At 45.5% G+C, this 18,375-nt stretch overlaps 1 protein-coding gene across 5 annotated transcripts; it reads left to right on the plus strand.

Annotated features, from left to right (window-relative positions):
* Positions 1-95: 95 nt before the first annotated feature.
* On the plus strand, positions 96-17,888 carry MATCAP1 (microtubule associated tyrosine carboxypeptidase 1). 5 transcript variants are annotated; one of them, XM_060185380.1, is made up of 8 exons: positions 96-422; positions 14,112-14,168; positions 14,648-15,307; positions 15,390-15,533; positions 15,762-15,894; positions 16,733-17,038; positions 17,151-17,248; positions 17,642-17,888. In XM_060185380.1, the coding sequence occupies exons 3-8, from the start codon at positions 14,732-14,734 to the stop codon at positions 17,804-17,806; spliced, it is 1,422 nt and encodes a 473-aa protein (XP_060041363.1). In that variant the 5' UTR covers positions 96-422; positions 14,112-14,168; positions 14,648-14,731; the 3' UTR covers positions 17,807-17,888. The 5 variants fall into 5 exon arrangements, with proteins under 5 accessions (XP_060041363.1, XP_007517805.1, XP_060041364.1 ...); XM_007517743.3 differs by having other exon boundaries at positions 99-422; positions 14,676-15,307; XM_060185381.1 differs by lacking the exon at positions 96-422 and adding an exon at positions 807-913.
* The last annotated feature ends 487 nt before the right edge of the window (positions 17,889-18,375 follow it).

Below are 18,375 nucleotides of genomic sequence, written 5' to 3' on the forward strand. Positions count from 1 at the left end.
CCGCCATGCCAAGCTCTCCTGGCTCCGGTCTTGATGCCCGGGTTGTGCTCCATCTATCTGGGAATGAGTCCTGCACGTGCTGTGGCTTCCCGCCGCCCCTGGTGGCTTCTCTGAGCCAGCGCGGTGAGCGTGCGTCGGGTTAGCTGGCTGCCGAAGCACCAAGCCCCTCTGTGGAGAGGGCGGGATGAGGACTCGCCCCGCCCTCGGGGCGTAAACAAGGGGCGGCCACCAATCCCGGGCCCCGCCCTCAGCTGTGTTTTCGGGCGCGCGCCGCAGCCACCGCCGAGGTGGACGCAAAACCTCCGTGTGAACGTGCGCGTGTCTGAGTGCGTACGTCACCAGCGTCGGCTTCTTGGGCCGGGCGGCAGAAGACCGGGGGCTTGCAGAGCAGGAACAGCGACAGCGGAGAGAAGAGCGGACAGGTGGGGTGCGACGCGCGGAGAGAACTCCCCAACCCGAGGAGAGTGAAGTCGCGAGACGCGACCTCTCCGGCATCTAAGAACCCCACCTCCATTGTCTTCTGCCCCGCCCTCTGTTGGGCACGCCCTTCACCCTTTTCCTCGCCCCTTATTGGCTGCAGGGCACGCCCCTTCTCGATTTTCCCACCCCTATTGGCTCCCGTCCCATATTGGCCTCTCCAGCAATTTTTTATTGGCGCAAGCCACACCCTCTTATTTGATATCAGACTCCGCCTTTAGTCTGGGTTGCTTCCCGACTCATCTTTCATTCATTCAGCATCTAATGCGGGCCGCATGGGACGTGGGGTGAATCAGAATCGTCCCTGCCCTTAGGGATTTCGGGGGGATGGTGGGGGGGGGGATACACATACTCTTGACAGTGATCATCTAGGGTGGTAAAGAAGTCGCCAAAGCACTGAAAGTCTCTCTGACAGCAGGAAGGCTTCCTGGAGGAGGTGAGGCTCTGAAGAATGTTTTTAGGTCTTTTCTCTAGGGAGACATTGGGAGGTATTGACAAAAGGTCTAAGACTTGAAAGGAACAGGAGTATTCTGGTAATTTCAAAGAGGTAGGTCAAAAGAAAGAAAGGATAAAGGGAACTGGTCCAGGAAAAGAACTAGAAACCAGTAAGTCCACAAAAAAGTACAGCTAGTCAAACGGAAAGAGACTGAGGCCTGAAATCTTTCTAAGCAGCTATTCACTATGCGGGGGTGGGGTAGATTGGGGATGGGGTGGGGTTGGGGATCATATCTCTATGGGGAGACAGTGCAGGTAAGGAATGGATCTTGGATTCATTCATTTACAGAGCAACTGCTGTGGGTCACGTACTAATCTGGATTTTCGAGACATAGCTGTAAACACTGGAAACTAGATAACAGTCCAATATACTGGTGAAATGGTGACAACTACTTCACAGTACAGGAGTTTGGGGAAGGGGAGATTGTGGTGGAAGGAAGATAGGATGGTTTATATTTTAGAGGACTTTTCCTTTTCTTTTTTTTCCTTTCTTTTTTGCCTCCAGGGTTACTGCTGAGCTGGGTACTGTCCTATGAGAGGGGGAGGGGAAGATAGAGAGGAAGAGAGAAAGATAAGACACCTGTAGACCTGCTTCACTACCTGTGAAGCAACCTCCCTGCAGGTGGGGAGCCGGGCGCTTGAACCCGGATCCTTGAGCGGGTCTGTAGGCTTTGTACTATGTGCACTTAACTGAGTGTGCCACCGCCCAGTCCCCCTAAAGATGCTTTTATATTTGTGCAGAAATCTGAGGAAAGTGAGAGTGTGACCCTTGAAATTGTGTGTGTGTGTGTGTGTGTGTCGGGGGGGACATTCTAGACAGGGGATATTACCAATTTCAGATACTGTTATGTATACAAGCAAAGCTGTTGAATTGAACACTAGCAATACTGGTCTGAGACTGAAGCCAAGAGAGTGGATGAGATCACTTCGAAAATGAGTGAAAATGGGAAAGAAGTTTTCAAGTTATAGAGCTTGGGACATGTGGTCCCAAGAATATGGGCTTTGATGGAGGTAGGAAGGGAGACTGTGGATTGGGCTCCTGGTGCATAATGGTGGAAAAGGACCTACGTTGAGGGTGGGAGTGTTTTTTGTTTTTTTTTTTGAGAGGGGGTTGTTTTTCAGATACCTAACACAGGGAGATGAGAAATTATACCTATGTGTCAATAACTAGAAACCTTAAGCACCCCCCATAAAATTATCATTTTTAGAAAAGTCAAGAAGAAAGAGCCAGGCTGTGGCGCACTGGGTTAAATGCACATAGTACAAAGCTCAAAGATCCATGCAAGGATCTGGGTTAGAGTCCCGGGATCCCCACCTGCAGGGGGTGGGGGTTGCTTCACAAACCATGAAGCAGGTCTGCAGGTGTTTTTGTTTTTTGCCTCCAGGGTTATCACTGGGGCTAGGTGCCTGCACTACAAATCCACTGCTCCTGGAAGCTATTTTTTTCCTTTTGTTGCCCTTTTTGTCTATCATTGTTGTTGTTGTTATTGCTGTTGTTGTTGTTGGATAGGACAGAGAGAAATCAAGAGAGAGGAGGGGAAGACAGAGAGGGGTAGAGAAAAATAGACACCTACTTGTGAAGCAACACCCCCCCCCCCCGCAGGTGGGGAGCCAGGGGGCTGGAACTGGGATCCTTAACTCCGGTCTGTGCTTCACGCCATGTGCACTTACCTGGCTGCACTACTGCCCAGTCCCTTGCAGGTGTCTCTCTGTGTCTCTCCCACTCTATCTCCTCCTCTCTCAATTTCTCTCTGTCCTATCCAATAAAAATGAAAAATGGCCTCCAGGAGCAGTGAACTCGTAGTGTTGGCACTGAGCCCCAGTGATAACTCTGGAGGCAAAAAAAAAAAAAAAAAAAAAGTCAAGAAGATAGGGATGATCATAAAGCAGGACTGACAAAGTAAAAAAAAAAAAAAAAAAATCAAAGTGCAAACAGCCATTGAGGCAGAACTATGTTCTTACTGTATTTGGGAAACTAAGTGGTGAACATGTTTCCAGGATTACTGTATTGTGTATTATTGATCAGTATGATAACTATTGGTGAACTTTGTCTGCTCATTGGAAAAGGGAGACATAAACTGATTGGAATGAAATTTATGATAAAATAGCAAAGAAGGACCCCCAGCTCCTCACCTGAGAGGAGTTGCGTCACAAGCAGTGAAGCAGGTCTGCAGGTGTCTATCTTTCTCTCCTCCTTTCTGTCTTCTACTTTCTCCATTTCTCTCTGTCCTAGCCAACAATGACGACGACAACAATAATAACTACAACAATAAAACAACAAGGGCAACAACAAGGGAATAAATAAATAAATATTTTTTAAAAAAGCAAAGAAGGAACTGAGACTATAGATATAGAGACTATAGATAACTTGCAGCAAGGAGCAGTAGGAGGGAGATACATGGAGAAGGCTGGAGAATCATGAAGTCAGTTGAGGTTCTTTTGTTTGTTAGTTTGTTTGTTTTTTCAGGTTCTATTTCTGTTTTTTTTATTTATTTTTCTTTATTGGGGAATCAATGTTTTACATTCAACAGTAAATACAATAGTTTGTACATGCATAACATTCCCCAGTTTCTCATATAACAACACAACCGCCACTAGGTCCTCTATCATCCTTCATGGACCTGTATTCTCCCACCCACCCACCCCAGAGTCTTTTACTTTGGTGCGATACGCCAATTCCATTTCAGGTTCTACTTCTGTTTTCTTTTCTGATCTTATTTTTCAACTTCTGCCTGAGAGTGAGATCATCCCATATTCATACTTCTGTTTCTGACTTATTTTACTCAACATGATTTTTTTCAAGGTCCATCCAAGATTGGCTGAAAATGGCGAAGTCACCATTTTTTACAGCTGAGTAGTATTCCATTGTGTATATAGACCACAACTTGCTCAGCCACCCATCTGTTGTTGGACACCTGGGTTGCTTCCAGGTTTTGGCTATTACAAATTGTGCTGCCAAGAACATATGTGTACATAGATCTTTTTGGATGGATATGTTGTGTTCCTTAGGATATATCCCCAGGAGAGGAATTGCAGGATCATAGGGTAGGTCCATGTCTAGCCTTCTGAGAGTTCTCCAGACTGTTTTCCACAGAGGTTGGACCAATTGACATTCCCACCAGCAGTGTAGGAGGGTTCCTTTCACCCCATACCCTCTCCAGCATTTGCTGCTGTTATCTTTTCTGATGTATGACATTCTCACAGGAGTGAAGTGGTATCTTGTTGTTGTCTTTATTTGCATTTCTCTGACAGTTAAAGACTTGGAACATTTTCTCATGTGTTTCTCGGCCTTTTGGATCTCTTCTGTGGTGAATATTCTGTCCATGTCCTCTCCCCATTTGGATGCGGTTATTTGTTGTCTTGTTGTTGAGTTTGGCAAGCTCTTTATATATGTTGGTTATTAAACTCTTATCTGATGTATGGCATGTAAAGATCTTCTCCCATTCTGTGAGGGGTATCTTGGTTTGGGTAGTGGTTTCTTTTGCTGTGAAGAAGCTTTTTAATTTGATGTAGTCCCATAGGTTTATACTTGCCTTAGTCTTCTTTGTAATTGGATTCGTTTCATTGAAGATGTCTTTAAAATTTATGCGGAAAAGAGTTCTGCCAATATTTTCTTCTAAGTATCTGATAGTTTCTGGTCTAACATCCAAGTCCTTGATCCACTTGGAATTTACTTTTGTATTTGGTGAAATACAGTGGTTCAGTTTCATTCTTCTGCATGTTTCAACCCATTGTTTCCAACACCATTTGTTGAAGAGACTCTGGTTTCCCCATATAATAGTCTGAGCCCCTTTGTCAAAGATTAGATGTCCATAGGTGTGGGGGCTCACTTCTGGGCTCTCAATTCTATTCCACTGGTCAGTGTGTCTACTCATGTTCTAGTACCAAGCAGTTTTGATGACAATGGCCCTATAATACACTTTGAGATCTGGGAGTGTGATGCTTCTGGTTCTGTTCTTTTTTCTCAAGATTGTTTTGGCAATTCTAGGTCTTTTCTGGTTCCAGATAAACATTTGTAGCATTTTTTCTATTCTCCTAAAAAATGTGCTTGGGATCTTGATGGGGATAGCATTAAATTTGTAGATGGCTCTGGGTAATATATTCATTTTGATGATGTTAGTTCTTCCAACCCATGAACATGGAATATCTTTCCACTTCTTTGTGTCTTTTTCAATTTCCTTGAGTAGTGACTCATAATTGTCAGTATACAAGTCTTTCACTTCTTTGGTTAGGTTTACTCCTAGATATTTTATTGTTTTTGTTGCTATAGTAAAAGGAATTGATTTCTGGATTTCAATTTCTTTTATCTTAGTGTTTGCATAGAGGAATGCCACTGACTTTTGAATGTTAATTTTGTAACCTGACACCTTACTGTATTTCCTGATGATTTCCAAAAGCTTCTTGCTGGATTCCTTAGGTTTTTCTGTGTATACTATCATGTCATCTGCAAATAGGGAGAGTTTGACTTCTCTTCCAATCTGTATCCCTTTAATTCCTTGCTCCTGCCTGATTGCTATGGCAAGAACTTCCAACACTATGTTGAATAGTAATGGTGATAGTGGGCAGCCCTGTCTAGTACCTGATCTGAGTGGAAATGCTTCCAGTTTTTCACCATTGAGTATGATGTTGGCTGTAGGTTTGCTATATAAAGACTCCAATATCTTCAGGAATTTTCCATCTATTCCAATTTTTTGTAGTGTTTTGATCATAAAGGGTTGTTGTATTTTGTCAAAGGCTTTCTCTGCATCTATTGATATGACCATGTGGTTTTTGGTCTTGCTTTTGTTGATGTGGTGGATCACATTGATTGATTTACGTATATTAAACCAACCTTGCATGCCTGGGATAAACCCCACTTGGTCATGATGAACAATCTTTTTAATATACTGCTGTATCCGGTTGGCTAGAATTTTGTTTAATATTTTAGCATCTTTGTTCATCAGACATATTGGTCTGTAGTTTTCTTTTTTGGTTGTGTCCCTGTCTGCTTTTGGTATCAGAGTAATGTTAGCTTCATAGAAGCTGGCAGGGAGTATTCCAGTGTCTTCAATCTTCTGGAAGACTTTGAAAAGTAAAGGTATTAGTTCTTCTTTGAAGGTTTTGTAGAATTCATTTGTAAAACCATCTGGTCCAGGACTTTTATTTTTAGGGAGATTTTTGATAACTGTTTCAATTTCATTAGCTGTGATGGGCCTGTTCATGTTATCCACTTCCTCTTTACTTAGTTTTGGAAGTTGGTAGGTATCTAGGAAATCGTCCATTTCTTTTAGGTTCTCTAGCTTGGTGGCGTATAGTTGTTCATAGAAGCCTTGCATGATATGTTGAATGTCTGCGGTGTCTGTTGTGATATCTCCTCTTTCATTTACTATCCAATTTATTTGGGTCTTCTCCCTTTTTTGTTTTGTGAGTCTGGCTAAAGGTTTGTCGATTTTGTTCACTCTTTTGAAGAACCAACATTTACTTTCGTTGATCTTTTGTATGGCTTTCTTATTCTCAATGTTATTTATTTCTGCCCTGACTTTAGTGATTTCTGTCCTTCTGGTTGCTTTAGGGTTCCTTTGTTCTTCTACTTCTAGGTCTTTAAGATGTGCAATCAGGCTGTTTATTTGTGCTTTTTCTTGTTTCCTAATGTGTGCTTGTATAGCTATGAACTTCCCTCTCAGTACTGCCTTAGCTGTGTCCCAAATATTTTGATAGCTTGTGTCTTCATTTTCATTGAAGTCTCAAAACATTTTGATTTCTTCCTTGATTTCCTCTTTGACCCAGAAGTTGTTAAGAAGTGTACTGTTGAGCTTCCATATTTTGGGATTATTACTAATCTTTTGTTGATTGTTAAGTGTTAGTTTAATTCCATTGTGGTCTGAGAAGATGCTTGGGATGATTTCAATGCTCTTGAATTTGCTGATGCTGTCTTTGTGGCCTAACATATGGTCTATCCTTGAGAATGACCCATGTGGATTTGAGTAAAATGTGTATTCCAGTTTCTTAGGATGAATGACTGAAAATGTCCAATAGTTCTAGTTTATCTATCTCTTCATTTAGCTCCCTTATGTCTTTATTGATTTTCTGCCTGGACGATCTGTCAAGTTGAGAGAGTGGGGTGTTGAAGTCCCCTACTATGACTGTGTTGCTGTTAATATATTGCTGTAGCTCTTTCAGTAGAAGTTTGATGTATTTAGATGGCTTCTCATTGGGTGCATAGATGTTGATAATTGTTAAGTCCTCTTGATTGACTGATCCTCTGAGCATTAAGTAGTGTCCATTCCTATCTTTTTTAATCTTATCTATTTTAAAGTCTATCGTGTCAGATATGAGAATAGCTGTTCCTGCCCTTTTTTGCAGGCCATTGGCTTGTATGATAGTTTTCCATCCTTTCACTTTAAGTCTGTGTTTGTCTTGTTGAGTTAGGTGGGTTTCCTGTAGACAGCATATTGTTGGGTTGTATTTTCTGATCCATCTTCCTACTCTGTGTCTTTTAATAGGTGAATTCAGGTCATTGACATTTATTGATATCAAAGATTGAAGATATTTTAACACCATTCTTGTAGAGTTTTAGAGTGTTCTGATATATGTCCTATTTATGATGATCTGACTGTTTATAGAAGACCTTTCAGAACTTCTTTCATGGCAGGCTTGGTGATAGTTGATTCCTTCAACTGTTGCTTGTCTGAGAAGGTTTTGATGCTTCCATCTAGTCTGAATGACAGTCTAGCAGGATATAGTATTCTTGGTAGAAAGTCTTTCTCGCTGAGCACTTGATAGATATCTTGCCATTCTCTTCTGGCCTGTAGTGTTTGTGTGGAGAAGTCTGCTGCTAATCTTATTAGTTTTCCTCTGTAGGTGACTCTTTGTTTTTCTCTTGCAGCCTTCAGGATCCTTTCTTTATCCTTATTCCTTTCCATTCTAAATATGATGTGTTTTGGTGTCTTTAAGTCTGGGTTAATTCTGTTTGGGACCCTCTGGGCTTCTTGAATCTTTATGTCTTTGATCTTGTCTAGACTAGAGAAGTTTTCAGCTATTATGGCCTGAATAATGCTTTCTTCCTCTCCCTGTCTTCCTTCCTCTGGTAAGCCAATAAATAATGCGTATATTGTTTCTTTTGAAGTCATCCCTTAGGTCTCTGTTGTTGTTTTCAGCATCTATTAATCTCTTTTTGAGATCTCTTCTTTTTTAGTTGTCTCTAATTCATCCTCAATCTTGCTAATTCTGTCTTCAGCCTCATTTATTCTATTATCTCTCCCCTCTACTGTTTTCTGGAGTTCATCTGTTTTGTTTCCCTATTCTGATACTGTTTTAGCTTGTTCAACTAGTTGTGTTCTTAACTCAGCTATTTCAGCTTTCAGCTCTCTAATAACCTTGAGATAGTTAGTGTTTTCTTCCAGAGTCTCATTTGTTGTTCCTGTATTTCTGATTACAATTATTTCAAACTCTTTACTCACTCCTGTTATTATTTCCTTAGCTAATGTTTGGATGTTGAATTCATTATTTTGTGCTTCACCCATTGGAGGACTTTTAGCTGGACTGTTGTCCTGGTTAGTTTCTCCAATATTTCTTCTTGTTGGTTTACCCATTTTATATATTATGTTATGAGTTCCCTCTCTTAGTACTTTTCAAATTACTGATCACTATTTCCTGGATTGACTTGTGTCTAAGTAAGGTAATTAAAGGGTTCACAGTGGTGGAAGTTAACAGTTGTTTCAATAGTATTTTAATCCCTGAGTTGGAGCTCAGTGATTTAAAAGTCTCTTTTTTAATTTTTTTTCTTCTCTGTAGGCTATGGGAGCCTGAGGGATTCTAACTATAAGTAGGCTTCTTAACTTAATCACTGACTCCTGACCAAGAGATAAGGCAGGGTGTGGCAGAGATAGTCCGGTGTTTAAGCAAAGAGACTTTCACAGTCCCACAGCTATGCCACTGAGGTATAGGTCTTCTCCTGAATTTCCTGGTTAGATCTCTGTCCCCTGGTGTCCCTCCCTGCCGCTGCTCCAGATTCTGAGGGCAGTAGCAGTGGAGACTCAGGGCTGCACTTGGTGAGTCTCTGGGGAGTCCTCTCCTCCCTTCAGCTGTCCCCTTGTTTGTGGAACAGACTGGAGGTGGTGTCTCAACTGGTAGACCGCTGGACTGTTACCAGCCACTTAGTCTCTCCCTAAGCTCCTCTCTTGTCACCAGCCACGTGTGTTTGCACTCACCAGTGATTTGGTGGGTTCCTGTAGTCATTCTAGTCTTGTCTTGTTTCAGTCCCAGGTGGTCTCCTTTGGTATTCCTAGTTGATCCGGGAGACTCCCTTGTTTTTGTTTTTTTTTAAAGATTTTATTTATTTATTAATGAGAAACATAGGAGGAGAGAGAAAGAACCAGACATCACTCTGGTACATGTGCTGCCAGGGATTGAACTCTTGTTTTGTTTTTGAAGATTTATTCATTCATAGAGACACCAGAGCATCACTGCAACATTTGTGCTGGTTCTGGGGATCAGATTCAGGACCTCAGAGGGCCAGATGGTGGCGCACCTGGTTGAGAGCTCATGTTGGAATGCTCAAGGACCTGAGTTCGAGCCTCTGCAGGGGGAAAACTTTGCAAGTGGTGAAGCAGTGCTACAGATGTCTCTCTGCCTCTTTCCCTCTCTTTTCTCCCCCTTCCTTTTGACTTCTGAGTATCTCTATCCAATAAATAAATAAATAAAAATTAAAAAAAATTTTAAAAAGATTTGGGACCTCATTCATTCAAGTCTTGCTTTTTTTTTTTTAATGATTTGGACATTTTTTTAAATTATCTTTATTTGTTTATTGGCTAACAACAGTCAGAAATCGAGAGGGGAAGGGGGATAGTGAGGGAGGAAGACAGAGAGACACCTGCAGCCTTGCTTCACCATTCATAAAGCTTTCCCCCTTGTAGGTGGGGACCAGGGGCTCAAACCTGGGTCCTTGTGCACTGTAATGTGTGCACTCAACCAGGTGCACCACCACCTGGCCCGTCTGTTTGTTTTACCAGAGCACTGCTTACCTCTGGCTATTGATGGTGACAAGAATCAGACCTGGGACTTTTTGTATGCAAGTCCTGTATACTGCCATTGCACTGTCTGAACCCTGTTTTGTTTTGTTTTTAATCCACTATTGGAAATCTGAGTTCAAGCACCAGGTCCCCTCCTGCAGGAAAAGCTTCACAATTAGTGAAGTAGTGCTGCAAATGTTTTTTTTTTTTTTTTTTTTTTTTAGATTTTATTTATTTATGAGAAAGATAGGAGGAGAGAGAGAAAGAACCAGACATCACTCTGGCACATGTGCTGCTGGGGATCAATCTCAGGACCTCATGCTTGAAAGTCCAAAGCTTTACCACTGTGCCACCTACCGGACCACATCTTTTTTTTTTTTTAAAAAGATTTTATGGGGAGTCGGGCTGTAGCGCAGCGGGTTAAGCGCAGGTGGCACAAAGCACAAGGACCGGCATAAGGATCCCGGTTCGAACCCCGGCTCCCCACCTGCAGGGGAGTCGCTTCACAGGCGGTGAAGCAGGTCTGCAGGTGTCTATCTTTCTCTCCCCCTCTGTCTTCCCCTCCTCTCTCCATTTCTCTCTGTCCTATCCAACAACGACAACAACAGTAATAACTACAACAATAAAAAAACAAGGGCAACAAAAGGGAATAAATAAATAAAATAAATATATTTTTTAAAATTTTTATTTATTAATGAGAAAGATAGGAGGAGAGAAAGAACCAGATATCATTTTGACACATGTACTGCCGAGAATTGAACTTGGGACCTCAGGCTTGAAAGTCTAATGCCTTGTCAACTACCAACTCCCAGACCACTCTCCATCCCTTCTGTATTTCTCTGTCTCTATCCAGTAAAATAACAGTAAATAAAAAAAATAAATGTAGGGTTGAATCTGGAACCCAACACCTTGGACATACACTTAGTCATGAGCTTCCTTTCTGATTCAAGTTTTTTATTATATAAAAAAAAAAATGGGGGGGGGGAGTTGGGTGGTAGCGCAGTGGGTTAAGTGCACGTGCCACAAAGCTCAAGTAACGGCATAAGGATCGAGGTTCAAGCCCCTGGCTCTCCACCTGCAGGGGAGTCGCTGCACAAGGGGTGAAGCAGGTCTGCAGGTGTCTATCTTTCTCTCCTCCCTGTCTTCCCCTTCTCTCTCTATTTCTGTTTTATCCAAAAATGACTAAATCAATAACAACAACAATAATAACTACAATAGAAAGTTGGGCAGTAGTGCAGCGGGTTAAGCGCACATGGTGCAAAGCGCAAGGACCGGCATAAGGATCCCGGTTCAAATCCTCAGCTCCCCACCTGCAGGGGAGTCACTTCACAGGTGGTGAAGCAGGTCTGCAGGTGTCTATCTTCCTCTCCACTCTCTGTTTTCCCCTCCTCTCTCCATTTCTCTCTGTCCTATCCAATAACGACAACAATAATAACTACAACAATAAAACAAGGGCAAGAAAAAGGAATAAATAAATATTTTTTAAAAATAACTACAGCAATAAAAAGCAACAAGGGCAACAAAAAAGGGAATAAATAAATATTTTTTCTTTTTTTTTAATTAATTAATTTTTTTATTTATTCCCTTTTGTTGTCCTTGTTGTTTTATTGTTGTTGACATTGTTGGATAGGACAGAGAGAAATGGAGAGAGGAGGGGAAGACAGAGAGGAGAGAAAGATAGACACCTGCAGACCTGCTTCACCGCCTGTGAAGCGACTCCCCTGCAGGTGGGGAGCCGGGGTTCGAACCGGGATCCTTGTGCCGGTCCTTGTGCTTTGCGCCACCTGCGCTTAACCCGCTGCGCTACAGCCCGATTCCCCATAAATAAATATTTTAAAAAATCTTTAAAAAAATTTTGGTGGGAGGGGGTTTTGTATTACTGGCAGTTTTGTGCCACAACTCCCAGCTGAGTTTGTTTATTTATTTATTTATTTATTTGCCACCAGGGTTATTGCTGAGGCTTAGTGCCGACACTACAAACCCACTGCTCCTGGTGGCCTTTTTTTTTTTTTTCCTTTTTTTCTTTTTTCTCTTTCTATTATACTTGACAGGACAGAGAGAAATTGAGAGGAGGGGAGGTAGAGAAGTAAAAAGAAAGAAAGGCAGGGGTGTAGATAGCATCTAATGGTTATGCAAAGAGACTTCATGCCTGAGGCTCCATGGTCCCAGGTTTAAACTCCCCCCCCCACTCATAAGCTAGAGCTTAGCAGTGCTCTGGTAAGAGAAAAAAGAAGCGAAAGACATCTGCAGGCCAGCTTCACCACTCGTGAAGCACCCTCCTGCAGATGGGGACCAGAGGCTCAAACCTGGGTCCTTGTGCATGATTATATGTGTGCTTAACCCAGCACGCCAGCTGATTTATTTATTTATTTATTTACCAGAGCACTGCTCATCTCTGGTTTATGGTAGTGTGGGGGATTAAACCTGGGATTTTGGAGCCTCACGCATAAGAGTCTCTTTGCATAAGTAACCATTATGCTATCTACCCTTGCCCCCAGCTGATTTTTTTTTTTTAACTAAAGATGAGAGGGACATAGACATAGAGGAAGAAAGACACCACAGCTTTGCTCTAGTGCAGTTGAAGTTTCCTTTTTTTTTTTTTTTTAAGATTTTATTTATTTATGAGAAAGATGGGAGAGAGAAGAAACCAGACATCACTCTGGTGCATGTGCTACCAGGGATCGAACTCAGGACCTCATGTTTGAGAGTCCAAAGCTTTACCACTGCGCCACCTCCCAGACCACTGAAGTTTCCTTTTTATGTGGAGTTCCCATGTAGTGGCTTGGATCCTCACACATAGTAAAATGTGTGCTCTACGAAATGGATTATCTCTCTGCTTCCTTAGTTTATATTTTTATAAGAGAAAGAAAGATATAGAAGAGATGAAGAGAGGGGGGAGGGAAAAGACACCAAAGCACTGCTACATCATCTATTGAGTTGTACTTGTTTCTGTCTGTGGTGTTACCATGTGATGTGAGGGACTCAACCAAGGGCTCCATTCGTGGAAGGCATGCACTCTACCTGCTAAGTCCTCATGAGTCCTAGAGGTTTCTAGTGTGTGTGTGTGTGTGTATGAAAGGAGAGGGGAGGGGAGATGGGGAGGGAGAGAAGAGGGGAGGAGAGGAGTGGAGAAGAAAGGAGAGGAGAGGAGAGGAAAGGAGAGGAGAGGAGAGGAGAGGAGAGGAGAGGAGAGGAGAGGACAGGACCAGAATGTCACTCTGGCATATGCAGTGGTAAGGATCAAACTTGGGATCTTATAGTCCAGGACGTGGCACAACAGATAAAGCATTAGACTCCCAACCATGAGGTCCTGAGTTCAATTCCCAGCAGCACATGTACCAGAATGATGTTTGTTTGTTTTTTTCTCTCTCTCCTCCTATCTTTCTCATTAATAAATAAATTAAGCAAACAAACAAAAGAATTCAGGATCTCATGCTTACAAGTTCAAAGTTCTATCTCCTAGGCTACAGAGTTGATTTTTTTTAATCTTTTATTTTATTTATTCCCTTTGTTGCCCTTGTTGTTTTATTGTTGTAATTATTATTGTTGTCATTGTTGGATAGGACAGAGAGAAATGGAGAGAGGAGGGGAAGACAGAGAGGAGGAGAGAAAGACAGACACCTGCAGACCTGCTTCACCGCCTGTGAAGCGACTCCCCTGCAGGTGGGGAGCCGGGGTTCGAACCGGGATCCTTATGCCGGTCCTTGTGCTTTGCGCCACCTGCGCTTAACCCGCTGTGCTACAGCCCGACTCCCTAGAGTTGATTTTTTAAGATGAAGAAATAAAAGTATGTGCTTATGTCAGTGCTGTAGGATAATGTGATGCAGAGGAGGGAGAAGGAAGGCTGAGTTGGTACCCTGAGCAAGCAAGGGAGGTAGGAGACTAGAGCCTTCAGTCAGTCCCTGGGGAGATACTAGATGATACAGAGCCAGGGCAGGGGGAAGTACATCAATATCAGCCAAGGATGACAGCTGGGAAGACCATAAACAGGAGACAGATCTGGGACAGCTTGTATTTGTTGACATTTCCCTCTGCTCCTCAAAGACACATTCTGACTTGGATTAGAACAGATGGCCTAGAGGAGAGAACACTCCAGGTGGAGGGACTAGCCTAAGCCAACTGACTGAGACTCCTCTTCTTTCTCTTCAGATCAAAAGTCTTTCATCTTTTCCTACAAATCAACTGAAGCCAAAAGGTCTGGACAAGGTAGGTGGAGCCAGGTGGTAGGGGAGAGGTGGCACTGGAGAGAGGCCATAAGCAGCAGGTGCTAAGGACCTCTCACTCATCCTCATCAGGCAGTTAAGACCACCCGGTAGCACCTGCAGGCTGGGTGAAGAGTCTACCAGCAGCAGAAGAATTGTGCAGGCTTGGAGCCTCAAATACGACCCTCTTCGCTAAATAACTAAATAAGTAATGAATAGGGACACAGGTACTGCTCTCAGGAGCTTGTGAGCTAAGGGAATTCTAGTAACTGTCATCTAGTTGAGTGAATAAGAGTCTCTCCTGCTTTCCCCAGTCCAGCCTGCTGGGATGAATGGAGTTGGGGTGGGGGGCAGGGGCAGTCCTGGAGGGGCAGGGACAGCTCTGGCTGTGAAGTGTATCCAGCTGGGGACCCACCAAGGACCTAGCAATGGCAGTGCAGAGTCTAGGGCTTCCTGGTCTTTCGGCCACACCCACTCATGCAGGCCCCCATGTTCCTTTCTGTGTCCTTAGAAGTCAACAGTGTGGGGAGTTGGAGTGGCCCAGCTGGATGTTACACCTAGGACAGAATGGTGCTGGACTCAGGGACTCAGGTGTATGAGCAGGCATCCCCCAGCCCTCCTGCCAGTCCCTCATCCTTGGGACATAGGTTGAAGCCCTCAGTCCGAGATGGGACATCGTTGTACCCCTGGCCTCAGTCCCTGGACTTGTCTCTGGCTCTGTCAGTCCCCTCAACCTTGCAACAACCACAGCCTGAGCCACAGCTCGTCTCAGAGCTGCGCGTGGGCCACCGTAGCCACATGCGTCGCAGTGAGAGCACCTACACTGTAAACAGTACTGGCCGGCAGAGGAGGGGTGGCACTCATGCTCGAGCACCGCCTGGAAGAGGCCGGGACCCAGGTGGGGGCACCCTACGGCCTGCCGCCTCCCTGCCTCACATTGCTAAGGCTCGAAAGGATGCAGCTCGGGGTGCCAGCAAGAGCCCTTGCATGTTGGTGGCCCTGCGGCCAACCAACATGGACCATGAGCGGAACAAGTTCTTCCAGTCCCATTACACCTATAACCCACAGTTTGAGTACCAGGAGCCCAGACCTGTAGCTGTGTTGGAGAAATACTGTGAGGCTTCAGGACAGTTTATCCACCAGGTCAGTCCAGCCTGCCTTCCTTACCCTAACTCTGACCATCCAAGGAGCCTGGTCTGACTAACCTCTGTGGCCCTGTGTGCAGGCAATTGGCATCATTGAGGCTGTCCTGGAGAAGTTCGGCACCTATGAACACTTTGAGGCTTCCACCGGGGGCCAGTTGCTGACCAAATGCCAGATCTGGTCTATTGTGCGCAAATACATGCAGAAGGAGGGCTGCGTCGGGGAGGTGAGCTCGCCTGCTCTTGTGGCCCCTCTTTTACACAGTCCAAGTCAGGCTGCCCAGTGGGTGGTGCCAGATCCAGTTTGTGACCCCAGGCAAGCCCTTGCCCCAGCAGAGTGGGAGCTGTATCTGTACAGTGGGGTGTGCTGCCCAGCTGCCCTGTGGTATTGGGGTGTCTACTTACACACCAGACTCAGGACTGGTGGCCATTGCTCAGGGCACTTCTACCTGCAGATTGTGGTGCAGCTGAGTGAGGACCTGCTGTCCCAGGCAGTGATGATGGTGGAGAACAGCAGACCTACACTGGCCATCAACCTGACCGGAGCACGCCAGTATTGGTTGGAGGGCATGCTGCGGCACGAGATAGGTCAGCATGTGGGTAGATGGGTGGGTGAGATGGTCTGTGATGGGGCCCCAGTAACTCCACCTCCTCTTTTTTTTCCCCTTCCCCTTGGGAGGAAGACTGGCCCTTGCCCTTCCTGAGCAGCTACCTCCTCCCTCTGTCACAGAGGTAGGCCAGAAAAATGCTTGCCCACTCTCCGGGCTCACTTTTGTTTCTTCCTCTGGGTATCTTCTGAGTATCTTTTTTCTCCCTTACTACCTGTCTGACATCCCTTGACAGTGTGGACAAGGCTACCATGGCCCAGACAGACCAGAGGAATAATCCTGTGGGGCCCATTACCCTAACCAAAGTATAGGTCCACCTGGGTGGGTGGAAGACCTATCCAACAATGACAACATCAATAACAACTACAACATTAAAAAAGGGCAACAAAAGGGAAAATAAATAAATATTAAAAAATTAAAAAAGAATTCTGTTGTTCTAGGCATAAGGGTTTTGCCGGAGACATCAGTATGAATGTCAAAGTGATAGGGTACAGGGTGTGGGGCCAGGTGTGTGGGGCCTAGACTGGTGAGAGAAGGAGATGAGTTTGTGAGGTATGTGTGTGTATGTCCCCAGATGAGTAGGGAGGGGTGTGAAACTCTCCATGGGTCCTTGGGTGTTCACTTGCGGAAGTGCTTCACTATGCCTGGGTGGGGTATGTATTTTTCTGATTCTGGGGGAGAACATTTGTGAAAACTCAAGTTTAAAGACATGAGGATGCAAGAGTCATTGTTGGGCCAGGTGGAGCTAGGCACCCACCAGGCAGGTGGGTCCCCTGAGACCTACCCTGCACTGCTTCTCCGTGCCCCCATCTCTGCAGGTACACATTACCTGCGGGGTGTGAACAATGCGCAGCAGCCCTGGCACAGTGCAGAAGACCGGCTGAAGTTTGGGCTGCGGCCTGTGAACCCCACGGAAGAGGGTCTGGCCAGCCTGCACAGCGTGCTCTTCCGCAAACAGCCCTTCCTGTGGCGTGCTGCACTGCTCTACTACACCATCCACCGGGCTGAGCACATGTCCTTCCGCCAGCTCTTCCAGGACCTGGCACGCTACGTGCAGAATGCCAACGTGCGCTGGGAATACTGCGTGCGTGCAAAACGTGGCCAGACTGACACCTCAGTGCCTGGTGGGCACCTGCACAGGGATAGTAGGGACACAGAGACCTGGGCTGGGCCAGTGGCCAGAGGATGGGGATTGGGCATTGCACCTAGGAGTTCATGGCCTTTCTCTCCCCACAGGCTGCTTTAGCAAGGACCAAGTGTACCTAGACGGCATCTTGCGCATCTTGAGGCACCGCCAGACCATTGATTTCCCACTGCTCACTTCGCTAGGCAAGGTGAGTGGCCACAGGCATTCAGAAGTTCCAGCCAGCACCCTCTTTCCCATAAGCCTCTGATTAAGGAGTAGGTGGAGAGGGGGCTTGGTGTAAGTGGGCACCTAGATGTTCAGTGTGATAGGAACATTCCAAGGTGTCTGAGGGATGCCCAAGCGAAGGTGTTTAGGATGGGGTTGGAAACCCAGGTTTGGAGGTAAGGGGAGAAGCTGGACTGGAGAGTGGAGTAAGATTGTAGGGGGAGCACCCAGGACTGGTCCTTAGGAGTGGGCCAGGAGAGAGAGGGTAGACATCTGGGAGAAATGAGCAGTGGGTCATTAGCAGGAAGCTAAGACCAGCTGCATAAGTCTGGGTGCTCTGTCAACTGCTGAGGCCCGGCTTCATCTCATGCTGCAGGTGTCCTATGAAGATGTAGACAAACTACGGCCTTATGGGGTACTGGAAAAAACCCGGGTACCCCACTTCATGCAAGACTTGGCTCGCTACCGACAGCAGCTTGAGCACATCATGACCACCAACCAGCTGGATGAGGAAGAGTTGGCCCGCCTGCTGCCTGAATGATGCTGGATGAGGGCTTCAGGCAGAGACCCTGGATGGAGGCTCCACATCTGCCCCCCAGAACATGAAGCTGACTGCTCTGTGCTTTCAGAGCCTGGGTTTTTCTTGGGGAACAGGGAGGGCAGGAGCATCCCCAGAAGCAGGAACAGCAGCAGCTGAGGGTTTATGTCCTTCCAGCTTCCCTGGGGCCTAGAAGCCAGCAGCGGCATGCCTGGAAAACAGTCTGCCCTCCTGCCTCCAGCTCTCTGTTGAGCAGAGGGGAAGCCTGGAGGTAGGAGGGAAACTGAGCATGGAGAGGGATGGGGGGTGGTTTGGGAGTAGAAACTTGTTTTTGCATGAGATGGCTTTAGGTGTCTGCGTTTCCCATTCTGTCCCTTCCCTCACCTGGCCCTTTGGTGCTCCTTCAGCTTTTATGCTGTCTACCTCTCCCTGGGTCCTGGTGGGGACCTCCCCTCTCTTGGGGTGACTGCCTGAACTTGGGGTCATGGCTTTCACAGATCCAAGGGGCAGGGGTCCTGGTAGTAGAGACCCAGCTGGGCTGGGCTATCCTTTCCAGCATTCTGTCCATTATG

This window comes from Erinaceus europaeus, chromosome 2, assembly GCF_950295315.1.
Source record: "Erinaceus europaeus chromosome 2, mEriEur2.1, whole genome shotgun sequence".
Taxonomy (NCBI): Eukaryota; Metazoa; Chordata; class Mammalia; order Eulipotyphla; family Erinaceidae; genus Erinaceus; species Erinaceus europaeus.

Bases quoted from the DNA above. Each gene is read 5' to 3' on its own strand.
- MATCAP1 (XM_060185380.1), top strand. From the start codon at position 14,732: ATGGTGCTGGACTCAGGGACTCAGGTGTATGAGCAGGCATCCCCCAGC. The intron at 15,534-15,761 runs GTGAGCTCGCCT...TTCTACCTGCAG, and splicing joins AGGAGGGCTGCGTCGGGGAG to ATTGTGGTGCAGCTGAGTGA. The intron at 17,039-17,150 runs GTGGGCACCTGC...CTCTCCCCACAG, and splicing joins GACTGACACCTCAGTGCCTG to GCTGCTTTAGCAAGGACCAA.